Source organism: Ranitomeya imitator, chromosome 10, assembly GCF_032444005.1.
Source record: "Ranitomeya imitator isolate aRanImi1 chromosome 10, aRanImi1.pri, whole genome shotgun sequence".
Taxonomy (NCBI): Eukaryota; Metazoa; Chordata; class Amphibia; order Anura; family Dendrobatidae; genus Ranitomeya; species Ranitomeya imitator.
The window spans coordinates 70,493,187-70,505,953 of record NC_091291.1 but is presented as its reverse complement, the minus strand read 5'-3'; the positions used below and the strand labels follow the sequence as shown (position 1 = coordinate 70,505,953).

Here is a 12,767-nt window from a genome sequence, read left to right as displayed (position 1 = left end):
TTAGAGAGATATATATATATATTATACACTAGATGGTAGCCCGATTCTAACGCGTTGGGTATTCTAGAATATGTATGCGTAGTGTATAGCACAGCCCACAGAGTATATTGCACAGTCCATGTAGTATATTGCACAGCCCACGTAGTATACGTCATCCATATATATATTATGCACAAACATACATACATACATACTGGCTGCTACCTTCTCTGACAAATTAAAGAACACTCACACTTGGGGCTCATACTCAAATGCGTGAGTCTCGCACGTCAATACCCGGCACTCAGGATCGGAGCTTGTGGCTGCATGTATTGTTATGCAGCCGCACGCTCCGATCTGAGTGTTGGGTGCAGCATCGGGTATTAACATGCAAGACTCATTCGAGTTTCACGCATGTGAGTATGAGCCCTTATTCTCACCAGCTTCTTTACTAGAGCTCAAATGAGTGGTGGAGAAGTCCTTGTCGCTCTCTCAGCAGTGATCTATGGGTTCCTTCCTTTCTTTAAGATAAGATAATGGGTTTTGGGTTTTCATTGTCTGTAAGCCATAATCAACATTAACAGAAATAAACACTTGAAATAGATCACTCTGCTTGTAATGACTCTATATGAGTTTCACTTTTTGTATTGAAGAACTCAAATTAACTTTTTGATGATATTCTAATTTTGTGAGAAGCACCTGTATAAGACCTGTTGCATAACAAATTTGGTCAATTTTCTCTGGTTACCCTTGTAAAAATGAAAAATTGGGGGCAAACATTTTTGCAGGATTTTTTTTTTTTTTTTAAATCTTCATATCTCAGCGTTATAAAATTCTGGGAAGTACATGTGGGCTCAAAGTACTTCAGCACACCTCTAGATAAGTTCATTGATTGGTGTAGTTTCCAAAATGAGGTCAATCGTGGTGGTTTTCCACTGTGTAGGCACATCAGGGACTTTGCAAACGCGACCTGGCGTCTGCTATTGATCTCAGCCAATTTTGTTACAAAAGTGAAATGGCGCTCCTTCCCTTCTGAGCCCTGCCGTGTGCCCAAACAGTAGTTTCCATCACATATGGGGTATCTGTGCACTCAAAAGAAATCGCATAACAAATTATACATTCAATTATCTCGCTATCCTTGTGAAAGTGCAAAATTTGAGGCTAAATAAACATTTTTTTTTTTTGTGTGGAAAAATTACATTGTCATTTTTTTTTAAACTTTCCACAATGCTATAGTTAACGTGAAGCACAAGGATGGATTAATAAACTCATTGAATGTGGTTTTGAGCATTTTTTGGGGTTCCATTTTTAGAATGGTGTTATTTTGGGGTATTTTCTGTCACCTAGGCCACATCATATGTGATGTGGATCCTTTAAAAAAAAAATAAAAATGTTTTACCACAGTTATTACAATGACACTTGTTGGATTTGAGCAATGAGACTGTGAGGGAGATGAAAAGAGCTTTGGGTGGCAAGGGGTTACAGGCCAGGATAAAATGCACAGAACAGAATTTCCTCTATGGAAAGGGTTTAAAGCAACTTAATAGATCAGTGGTTTGAATGTAAAACCCTTCCTTGTGGATGTCCTTCCCTTGCACACTAGTGTGCGTTCCATTACCAGTCATTGTTTGTTTTATCAGAAACCAACCATGTACGCTTGTCCGTAATCCTCATATCTTGTCCTATATTAAAAGTTTGATTTCTTTCTGTTGCAGCTTTGAAGAAAGCGTAGCAAGAAACTACAGAAAATATGGGTAAGAATTTACATATATAATTTGTATATGGTTTCTTCCTTTTATTACCTTGCATAAATGCGTGGAAAAATATATATTTCCAGGTCACCACCTGACAGCACCATGGAGGACGTCCTTCTTATACACAGTGGGACAGGAAACACGAGAGTTTAAAAGGACCCTCCCCCTTCCACCCTTCAGTGTTTTTCCTGTCCCACTGTGGATAGGAACGACGAGAGCGTTGTCCCTACAGAGCATGTGGATCGGGGGGCTCAGCCTCTTCCTTCCCATGGGTCGTATCTCTGTACCGCCGACACCCAATTAATTGGGTCCCTCAGCGACGCCGGTGTAGCGCTGCTCCTGGCTAGGAGGTCGCTTCCCCCCTGGGGGGGGGGGGCTCTCGACCTCGGACGGCTACCCCAAGCGTACCTGCATGGATCTCTGCAGGGTGGTCCCTTGGCAGACAGTCCGGAGGAGGGGCAGGTACGGCAGAGCGCTCCGGACTCCATGTGTGTCGGCAGTAAGCGTGCGTTGGACTTCCGGTTTACCGCTGCCGCGTCACTTCCGGGTCACAGCGGCAGCAGGGGGGCGGCCTTCCTCCTCGCTCCTGTAGGAGCGCCGGGACACAAACAAAAGGATTTAAGGTAAGTGAATACCGCTAGACACCGCAGTTGCAATGGATCCAGGCTCTGTACCAACTATCAGCGTAGAGGCCACGGGGAAACAGGATTCCCTTACACACGTGAGTCCCCTCTAAAAGGTGCGCTCCTTATACTCCTATTAAAGGTACTAGTAGTGGTCCCTTTATATATTCCAGGGGCGTCCTTCATCTGGGGATAAGAAGACGGGTAAAACCAGGAGATGCCCCATATGTGCCACAAAACTTAATGCCTTGTGTCAGAAGCGTCTGTGCGAGCCCTGCACCGCCCGCATTGTAGGAGAGGAACAGGCCTCTCTAATAACAAGCATGAGAGCTATGGTTAGAGAAGAAGTGCAGGCTTCTATATCTAACCTATCTGCCGTCCAGCAGTTCCAGCCTGAGGTCCAGGATCTACCCAGGTCTAGGAAGAGGCAGAGGGAGTCAGATTCGTCTTCTGAGGACAGTCAATCAGAATCTGACATTGAGGAAGAGGAAGAATTGTGTAAAGATCCTCCTCAGAAGGGGAAAAAGTATCTTTTCTCTTCCAATGATATTGACGAACTACTGGGAGCAGTCAGACAGACTATGCAGGTTGAGGAACCTTCGACCTCTCTTTCCGTGCAGGATGAGATGTTCGGGGGACTGCGGTCACAGACGTCAAAGGTCTTTCCGGTTAATGCCCACATTCGGTGAGTCCGAGTTCAGTCTCGGCTTTGCTCAGAGTTTACAACTACTGACCCCTTCTTCACCTCTTCCCGCAGCTCAATGATTTTGGAAGAGTGGGAGGAGGCAGAGAAGAGGATATCAATACCGAGAGACTTTAGGCTCCGTCTTCCCTTTGACCATGAAGAGGTCGAAGACTGGGAAGATATACCAAAAATTGACATCCCGCTAGCAAAAGTGTCTAAAAGAACTGCCATACCATTCGAGGACTCCTCGAACTTAAAAGAGCCTATGGACAGAAAGGCGGATGGTCTCCTTAAAAAAGCTTGGGAGAGTTCGGCCGCGGTGATCCGCACAAATATTGCGGCGACATCCGTGGCGAGAGCCATGCATCTATGGGTTGATGATTTAAAAGATCAACTGTCAGCCAAAACTTCTAGGGAGTCTATCATCAGTGCTATTCCCTTACTTAAACTAGCTACAGGGTTCTTAGCAGATGCTACGGCAGAATCGGTCAGGTTCTCAGCCAGAGGGCAATCGCTATCTAATGCAGCCCGTAGAGCTATTTGGTTAAAAAGCTGGTCGGGGGATGTTCCCTCCAAGAACAAACTATGTTCCATTCCCTTTTCGGGTGGCCGGGTTTTTGGCCCTGTATTAGATGATATTTTGGAAAAAGCTTCTGATGAGAAGAAGGGATTTCCAGAAGAAAAAAAGAAAAAATTCCAGCCCTTTCGTAGACCCTATTACAGTCAGAGAGCAGACTATAGGGGTAAAGGTAAACAAGGGAGATGGAGTTACCAGAAAGGGGGGGCTAATAGGAACCGAAATAGAGATCCAGGTCCCTCAAACCCCAGGTCTGAGTTTCGGAGAAAGTGACGCCACCAGAATAGGGGGTCGGTTGTTGAGTTACCTGGGGGAATGGGAAAAAATTACCTCAAACCCATGGGTCCTTCAGGTTATATCACTGGGTTACAGGATAGAGTTCGTATCCCGTCCCCCAGAAAGATTTTTTATCTCCAACGCCCGTCTCTCTTCAGTCTCCCCAATGTGGTCAGACATTCAGGATCTCCTCCGGATGGAGGCAATAACTCCCGTACCTCCTCACCAAAGAGGAACAGGTCACTACTCGGGTCTTTTCTCTATAATAAAACCATCAGGAGAATCCCGAACCATCATAAACCTCAAGCCATTAAACAAATGGCTATCGTACAAAAGATTCAAGATGGAGTCCATTCGCTCCACAATTCCCCTATTGGGGAAGGACGTGGTAATGTGCACTTTGGATCTAAAAAGTGCGTATTATCACGTCCCAATTTTTTCGCAACATCAAAAGTACCTAAGATTTGCGATAGAGAAAGACGGTTCAGTCCTCCATTATCCGTTCCGTTGCCTTCCGTTTGGTCTAGCATCGGCTCCAAGAGTTTTTACAAAACTCATCATAGAGATCGTTTCTTTTCTAAGGAGACGAGGTATCATAATAATACCATATCTAGACGATTTCCTGTTAGTGGCAGATTCAGTGTCCCAACTCAAGATCGATTCTCAGTTAGTGATCTCCACACTGCAGAAACTAGGTTGGGTGGTGAACTGGAAAAAATCACACTTAACCCCAAGATCAAGACGACAGTTTCTGGGGGTAATACTAGACTCAGACATCAGGAAGTCTTTTCTTCCGGACAAAAGGCGATCAGACCTGGTAAAGAAGGTTCGACAGTTTGCAAGAACTCGGGTGACAGTAAGAGATGCAATGAAGATCCTAGGCCTGATGACAGCCTGTATCCCATGTGTCAGCTGGAGCCAATTCCATTCTCGTCAACTACAGAGAGCGGTTCTAACAACATGGGACAGAAGACAGTCTTCGTTGGACAGACAGTTTGTCCTATCCTATCGAGTCAGAAAATCCCTACGATGGTGGATGGTGTCAGGAAACCTTCAGATGGGGGTCCCATGGATCCAGACTCCAGCAGTCATGGTAACCACGGATGCGAGTCAGCAAGGTTGGGGCGGCCAGGTACTCGGAAGATATTACCAGGGTCTGTGGAATTTGGAAGAGAGCAACAATTCTTCAAACCACAGAGAGCTACAGGCGGTTTGGAAGGTTCTGTGGGCAGCCCGGTCCCTATTAAAGAACAAACATCTGAAGATCTTATCGGACAACACGACGGCGGTAGCTTTTCTTCGCCATCAAGGGGGCCCGAGACATCCGAAACTGCAACGTCTGTCGGATCAGATATTCGAATGGGCAGAAAGTTCGGTACTTTCTATTTCAGCAGTCCACTTAGAAGGCTCAAAGAACCAGGTTGTGGATTTTCTGAGCAGAGAAAAACTATCACCCATAGAGTGGGAACTGAACAGCGGAATCTTCAAGACCCTGTGTCAGCGTTGGGGAACCCCGTCCGTGGATCTTTTCGCGACCAGAAGAAATACAAAGATAAAGACCTTCTTCTCCCTAAATCCTCAAGACAATCCAGCAGGGGTAGATGCCCTTTCTCAATCGTGGAGCTCGGGTCTGTTATACGCCTTTCCCCCTCTGGCATTAGTACCAAGGGTACTCAGGAAGATCTGCGAGGACAGAGCTCGGGTGATCCTGGTGGTCCCTCTCTGGGCAGGAAGGAGCTGGTTCCCCCTACTAAAGAAGCTGGCAGTGGACAGTCCTTACCATCTTCCAGTCAGGGGGGACTTACTTTCTCAGGGTCCGATCCTTCATCAGAACCCAGGAAAGTTGCGGTTAACAGCTTGGATCCTGAGCGGCAGATCCTAAAGTCAAGAGGCCTTTCAGAAGGAGTGATTTCGATTCTACAAGCAAGTAGGAAACCGTTGACTTCAACAATATATCTCAGAACCTGGAGAAAATTCTGCAGTTTTTGTGGAGACACAACAATCGATGTTGATCACCCTAACATACCCAGAATTCTTGATTTCCTACAGCAGGGATTTAAGAACGGGCTCAAACCAAGTACTTTGAGGGTTCAAATTGCAGCTCTCAGTGTATTTTATGACTCTTCCCTTGCCGCTCACCCTTGGATCGCTCGGTTCTCTAGAGTGGTCTCGAGGCTGAAACCTCCAATCAGGAAGTCTGTGCCTCCCTGGGACCTTAATTTAGTCCTTAATGTTTTATGCAAAGAGGCCTTTGATATAAACAGAGACATTAACCCCTTCATGACCGGGGGATTTTTTGTTTTTCCGTGTTCGTTTTTCGCTCCCCTCCTTCCCAGAGCCATAACTTTTTTATTTTTCCGTCAATTTGGCCATGTGAGGGCTTATTTTTTGCGGGACGAGTTGTACTTTTGAACGACATCATTGGTTTTAGCATGTCGTGTACTAGAAAACGGGAAAAAAATTCCAAGTGCGGTGAAATTGCAAAAAAAGTGCAATCCCACATTGGTTTTTTGTTTGGCTTTTTTGCTAGGTTCACTAAATGCTAAAAATGACCTGCCATTATGATTCTCCAGGTCATTACGAGTTCATAGACCCCAAACATGACTAGGTTATTTTTTATCTAAGTGGTGAAAAAAAATTCCAAACTTTGCTAAAAAAAAAAAAAAAAAAAAATTGCGCCATTTTCCGATACTCGTAGCGTCTCCATTTTTCGTGATCTGGGGTCGGTTGAGGGCTTATTTTTTGCGTGCCGAGATGACGTTTTTAATGATAGCATTTCGGTGCAGATACGTTCTTTTGATCGCCCGTTATTGCATTTTAATGCAATGTCGCGGCGACCAAAAAAAACGTAATTCTGGCGTTTCGAGTTTTTTTTTCCCGCTACGCTGTTTAGCGATCAGGTTAATACTTTTTTTTATTTGATAGATCGGGCAATTCTGAGCGCGGCGATACCAAATATGCGTAGATTTGATATTTTTTTTATTGATTTATTTTGATTGGGGCGAAAGGGGGGTGATTTAAACTTTTATGTTTTTTTTTTATTTTTTTCACATTTTTTTTTTAAACTTTTTTTTTTTACTTTTGCCATGCTTCAATAGCCTCCATGGGAGGCTAGAAGCAGGCACAGCACGATCGGCTCTGCTACATAGCAGTGATCTGCTGATCGCTGCTATGTAGCAGAATTGCACGTGTGCTGTGAGCGCCGACCACAGGGTGGCGCTCACAGCGACGGGCAATCAGTAACCATAGAGGTCTCAAGGACCTCTATGGCTACAATGGAGACGCATCGCCGACCCCCGGACATGTGACGGGGGTCGGCGATGACGTCATTTCCGGCCGCCCGGCCGGAAGCGGTAGTTAAATGCCGCTGTCTGCGTTTGACAGCGGCATTTAACTAGTTAATAGGTGCGGGCAGATCGATTCTGCCCGCGCCTATTACGGGCAAATGTCAGCTGTTCAAAACAGCTGACATGTCCCGGCTTTGGTGCGGGCTCACCGCGGAGCCCTGCATCAAAGCAGGGGAGCCGGCATCGGACGGTATAGTACGTCCGATGCCGGTAAGGGGTTAATATCGCTAATCTTTCCCTAAAAACAGTTTTTTTAGTAGCCATCACATCAGCCAAAAGATTAGGGGAACTTCAGGCCCTTTCCATCCAGAACCCTTATCTACAAATATTTGATGATAGGTTGGTTTTGAGGCTTGACCCAGGATTTCTCCCCAAGGTAGCCTCTGTATCAAATATTAACCAAGAGGTCGTTCTTCCGTCTTTTTGCCAATCTCCTAAAAATCAAAAAGAAGCCTTTTTCCATAACTTGGATGTTAGGGAGACGGTGCTGAAATACTTGGGCATGACTAGGGCCTGGAGACAGGATAATAATCTCTTTGTCCTGTATGGGGGTCCTAATAGGGGAAAGAAGGCATCAAAGTCCACTATTGCCAGGTGGATTAGATCCACTATTACCACGGCCTATCAGTTACAGGGAAAAGATCCTCCAGATAGCCTTAAAGCTCATTCATCCAGGGCTATGGCCACGTCTTGGGCCGAAAAAGGTGGGGCCTCAGTAGATCAGATTTGTAATGCAGCATCCTGGTCTAACATTAGCACTTTTTCAAAACACTACAAATTAGACGTAGTTTCTTCTCAGTTAGCTTTTGGCAGGAAAGTGCTTCAAGCGGTAGTCCCACCCTAGAACTAGGAAGTTTCCTTTGGTACTTCTCCATGGTGCTGTCAGGTGGTGACCTGGAAAACGGTAATTAATCTTACCGATAATTGTATTTCCAGGAATCCATCCTGACAGCACGGATAGTTCCCTCCCTATGGCAAATATGTGTTTTACTTATGTGAAGTAACATTTGTATTAATCTTATGTTCAAAATAAATTTTCTGTTTGCATCCATCCAGATTTGTTACTTTGGAAAAGCACTGAAGGGTGGAAGGGGGAGGGTCCTTTTAAACTCTCGTGTTTCCTGTCCCACTGTGTATAAGAAGGACGTCCTCCATGGTGCTGTCAGGATGGATTCCTGGAAATACAATTATCGGTAAGATTAATTACCATTTTTTGATTATGCCGAGCCTTACACTATGGCCGGTCCGAATAACTGAAGCAATTGTTACCATCCACCTCTCGTGTCTCCCCTTTTCCTCATAGATTGTAAGCTTGCGAGCAGGGCTCTCATTCCTCCTGGTATCTGTTTTGAACTGTATTTCTGTTATGCTGTAATGTCTATTGTCTGTACAAGTCCCCTCTATAATTTGTAAAGCACTGCGGAATATGTTGGCGCTATATAAATAAAAATTATTATTATTATTATTATTATGCAGAAACCTTTTTCAGACTGAAAAACGTTCAGCCAGAAAAATTCACGTTCACAAAATTCAATGTGTTTTTGGCACATCTCTGATGTGGTAAAAAGGCACCATGTGCATTATATGTTTGAAATTGAAACCAATAGCAAGCGTTAACCCCTTCCTGCTATATGACATATGCTTATATCATGGGTGGGAAACCCTTAGCACTCACATTTATAACGTAAAAGACTCAGGGGCCGAGCTGGAATATGAATCAAGCTGTAGCATCCAGCCAGGCTCCTGCTGCAATGGCTTTGATACAGGTTGTTTAACCCCTTAAATGCGGTTGTCAAATTTTGCAGCATTTAGGCCCCCTTAACACTTTTCGTTTCCAGTACGAGTTGCGTCCATTTTCACACGTACATACGCACACCCATTATAATCTAAGGGGATGCGCACTTGTCTGTGTTTTCAAACAGGCCGTGTTCCAAGTGACACCCCCCCACGTAGACATGTACCATATGTTTTTTTTTTTTTTCCCCTACAGCACAGACTTCAATACATCCCGCCCCGGATGACATGAGTGACATCCATGTGACCCATACCCAAATAGAAACAAATGAAAAGAAATGATGTGGGGTTTCCCCATTTTTGATAACCAGTGAAGTAAAAGCAGACAGCTGGGGGCTGATATTATTAGGCTGGTAAAGTCCATAGTTATTGGGCCCTTCCCACACCTAAAAATACCAGCCTGAAGCCACCCCAAAAGTGGTGCATCACATTAGATGCTCCAATTCTGCCTCTTTGCCCTGGTGCTGTGGCAATCGAGGTAATGGTAGTTGAGGTTGTCAGCTGTGAATTGTCTTAAAGACAGCTGACATCAAGCCCTTGTGTTGGCAATGGAGAGGTGTCTATCACGCCCCCAGTAACATTACTGCTCTTCACTAGAGATGAAAGAACTTGTTCAGGGAAACGAACGTAGCACATTTGGATTTGTGTTCGGTTTCACAAGCATTTTTACTCGATCAGCAAAATTGGGCAAATCGTTGCATTTCCAATAATGCTTCTGGTATTACTTTGGCTAGGATAGTGGGGTTGTATGATGAGCGGGAGGGACGCGTTTCATGAGGGGAGGGGATATGGAGAGGTGAAAGGGGCGGTGCTCCTTTTTACCCCTTAGCTTTGTTTGTTGATGTTGGCTGCCAATCAGGGCACACAAAGCAGACCTCTTGTTTTGCTGGCACCATTTTCTCAGTGTCACAGTGCAGAGAAGCCGCTCCTGATAGTGCTGCAAGTGAACTTGTCAGTTAGCTGTCCAGTGTGAAATCGATCTTCCAGCATCTAACTAGATTGTTTAAAAACTGTGTCGCAGTGAGAAATCGGAAGGCCAGATTTCCACTTTAAAATTGTTTGGTATAAGTGTTGTTCAGGCACACTGTCTAAGAAAATAAATAGTGATTGTTCATATAGTGACAGGTGACTGACAGCTGTGGCTCTAAGGTTCTGAAACCGCAGGTTACAAGAGGGGAAGGCTACTTACAACATGAGTGGGGGATAAAGTGAGGTCATGGTGGAAGGGGGAAAAGGCTTGACATTCGATGTGTACGTGAGTTAGGGGTTACTGTTAATGAAGGCTCAACTGAACAAACACCGCCTTGTCCTATCCAAAAACCACTGACAACATCGGTTACTGGATGGGCTACTCGACTCCCTCTCTTTGGCAGCCGCACAGCGGTCTGCTTTGTAGATGAGGCTCAGAAAGAGCATGTGCTCCAGTGGATGGCAATCGCTGCATCAAGTGGCCTCTCCTCCCCTTCCTCCACCTTAACATCACACACAGTACAATCCTCAGAGGTGGCACCCCCAATTACTTTTGTTTTCTCCAACATCACAGCTTGTTTTCTCCTTCCCCATGACAGCACCACGGAGAGGGAATCCGCCATTCATGGACATGAAACCTACAGATAAAAAGGGCATTACATTTCCCTCACATCAGTTGGTTTCCTATTCCTGATGGGGTATACTTCATTATGGTGAGCCTGAAGAAAATGAAGACAAGACATGGTATCCAGGCAGGCCAAGCCAGACCAGAACAGACAGCGAGGATCCCCTGCTACGGCTGGTGTGGTGTCCTGAAGCTGCCACCGCTGGGACTGAGGGGTCTTTCAGAGTGTGTGGGGGGAGGGAGCGCAGCTGCTGCACCATACTCTTTCGGTAATGGAACCAGAAGAGGCATGGGACACGCCGAGCAGCTTTTTTAACAATGGAGCAGGGTGAGACGCTCCCTGTAGCAATGGAGAATGAACAACAGCAGGAGCAGAAGCAGCAGCCAGGAAGAAGAAAGGAGACGCGACAGCATGATTCTTCAACCGGGCGGAGTAGATATTCAGGTGGCCATTCTACCCAGCAGAGCAGGAGCTCCAGCGCGGTAAACAAATCTCCATTACTAAGCCATGGGCTTGATATCGCCTGAAAGGTGACATGAACCCCACAAATATTACCCCGCTTGCCACCGCTACAGGGCAAGTGGGAAGAGCTTGGCAAAGCGCCAGAAATGGCGCATATAATAGATGCCGCTTTTCTGGGCAGCTGCAGGCTGCTGTTTTTAGGCTGGGGGGGCCTATATCAATGGCCCTTTAACAGCCTGAGAATAGCAGCCCCCAGCTGTGAGCTTTTGCAAGGCTGGTTTATTTAAATAATTTTAAAAAACAGCTTGGGGACCCTCTATTCTTGATAACCTGTTGAGGGAGGATCTAAAGTGATCCTTCACGGTTGACTCAGTGATTTCCAAATTAATCTAAAGGGCGTTGCCGGCAACTGAAAATGACCAGACGGAGACTCGTGCCTCTGTGTGGGGGATCGAGCAGATCTCTGGCCCCCGTTTATTGTGTTTGAGTTTTCATAGTCATAGAAATTATACTTCAACCAATCAGCATAAGAACACGCTCACAGTTCTTAACCTATATGCAGGAACAGTCTGTACATCAAAGTCTCGTAGAACAATGCACCCTCAGTCTCATGTCCTGGCAGATTGCAACAATCAAGGTCTCATAACAGCTGTAAACTTTAGTCTAGTAACAAAATTTATATTCAAAACAACAAAATGGAGTCGAAAAGCACAAAATGGAGAATCCTTCTTAACATGTTCCTTCACATTCCCCCCTAGATAAATTTTGTTAATTAATGTCCAGCATCAGAGGTACTATCCCAAGCTATAAGCTCGAGGGGTACTGGTCTTCACATGACTGGTGCCATGTTACCAGCCATGGCTGTTGCGGCGTACCCGTCCCCCCTGTATACTAGAATTTATGAATAACAATTATTGATAACAGTGGTGGGGATCTTTTGAAGATAGCCATACGCTTGGCTTCAATATCTTCATCAGGTAACTTTGTGAAATCGGTGTAGAGAAGAGCAGGGGTGGCAACGCTTTTGGTTTCATCATTAGTTGTCTTGGTGCAGAATTTCACAGAAATACACCAAAGAACAAGTTTTATTCGGACTCCCATGACAGCACTACGAGAGAGGGGATCCGCCCTTCAGGAACAGGAAACCTACAGATACAAAAGGGCGGTACCTCTCCCCATGCATCAGTTGGTTTCCTGTTCCTGGAGGGACAGGATCCTACAGATTTCATCTCGTAAGGAAGCCCAGGCCGGCCGGTCGAATCTGGTAGCGGGGGGGTCTCCTACCTCGGAAAGTCCTGGAGACGCCACGGTGGTCCAGGCTGGACTGCACGTCAGTGGCGTTGGCAGCAGGGAGCAGGGTCCGGAGGATTCCTTGTCTCCGGAAGCCGGCATTGGTATGTTTCATTCCCCCCCCTGGGTCAGGCGGCGGCGGTGAGGTGCGGTGGTACAGTTGCGGCGTCGGAAGTGGAGCGCCGTCCGGAGCACTGCTGGGCATTCCCGGCGTCCTGCATCGCTCCCTGAGCGTTTCCGGAACGCTGGGGCGCCGGGGGGTGGAGCCGGCAGGCGCTTCCGGTTTGCGGAGGGCTGCGCATGCGCGGTCTTTTCCAAAATGGCGGCGCCCATGGTCCGGTCGCCGGTTTCTTCTGCATTACCACCGCTAACATCCCAGCTGCAG

At 46.1% G+C, this 12,767-nt stretch overlaps 1 protein-coding gene across 1 annotated transcript in view; it reads left to right on the top strand.

Annotated features, from left to right (window-relative positions):
• Positions 1 to 12,767, top strand: part of LOC138651521 (sacsin-like) — a 163,540-nt gene that overhangs the window by 31,026 nt on the left and 119,747 nt on the right. Inside the window, exon 3 of the mRNA XM_069741786.1 lies at positions 1,695 to 1,733. Coding sequence (XP_069597887.1) covers positions 1,730 to 1,733 — 4 coding nt within the window. The 5' untranslated portion in view covers positions 1,695 to 1,729. The remainder of the gene's footprint in view (positions 1 to 1,694; positions 1,734 to 12,767) is intronic.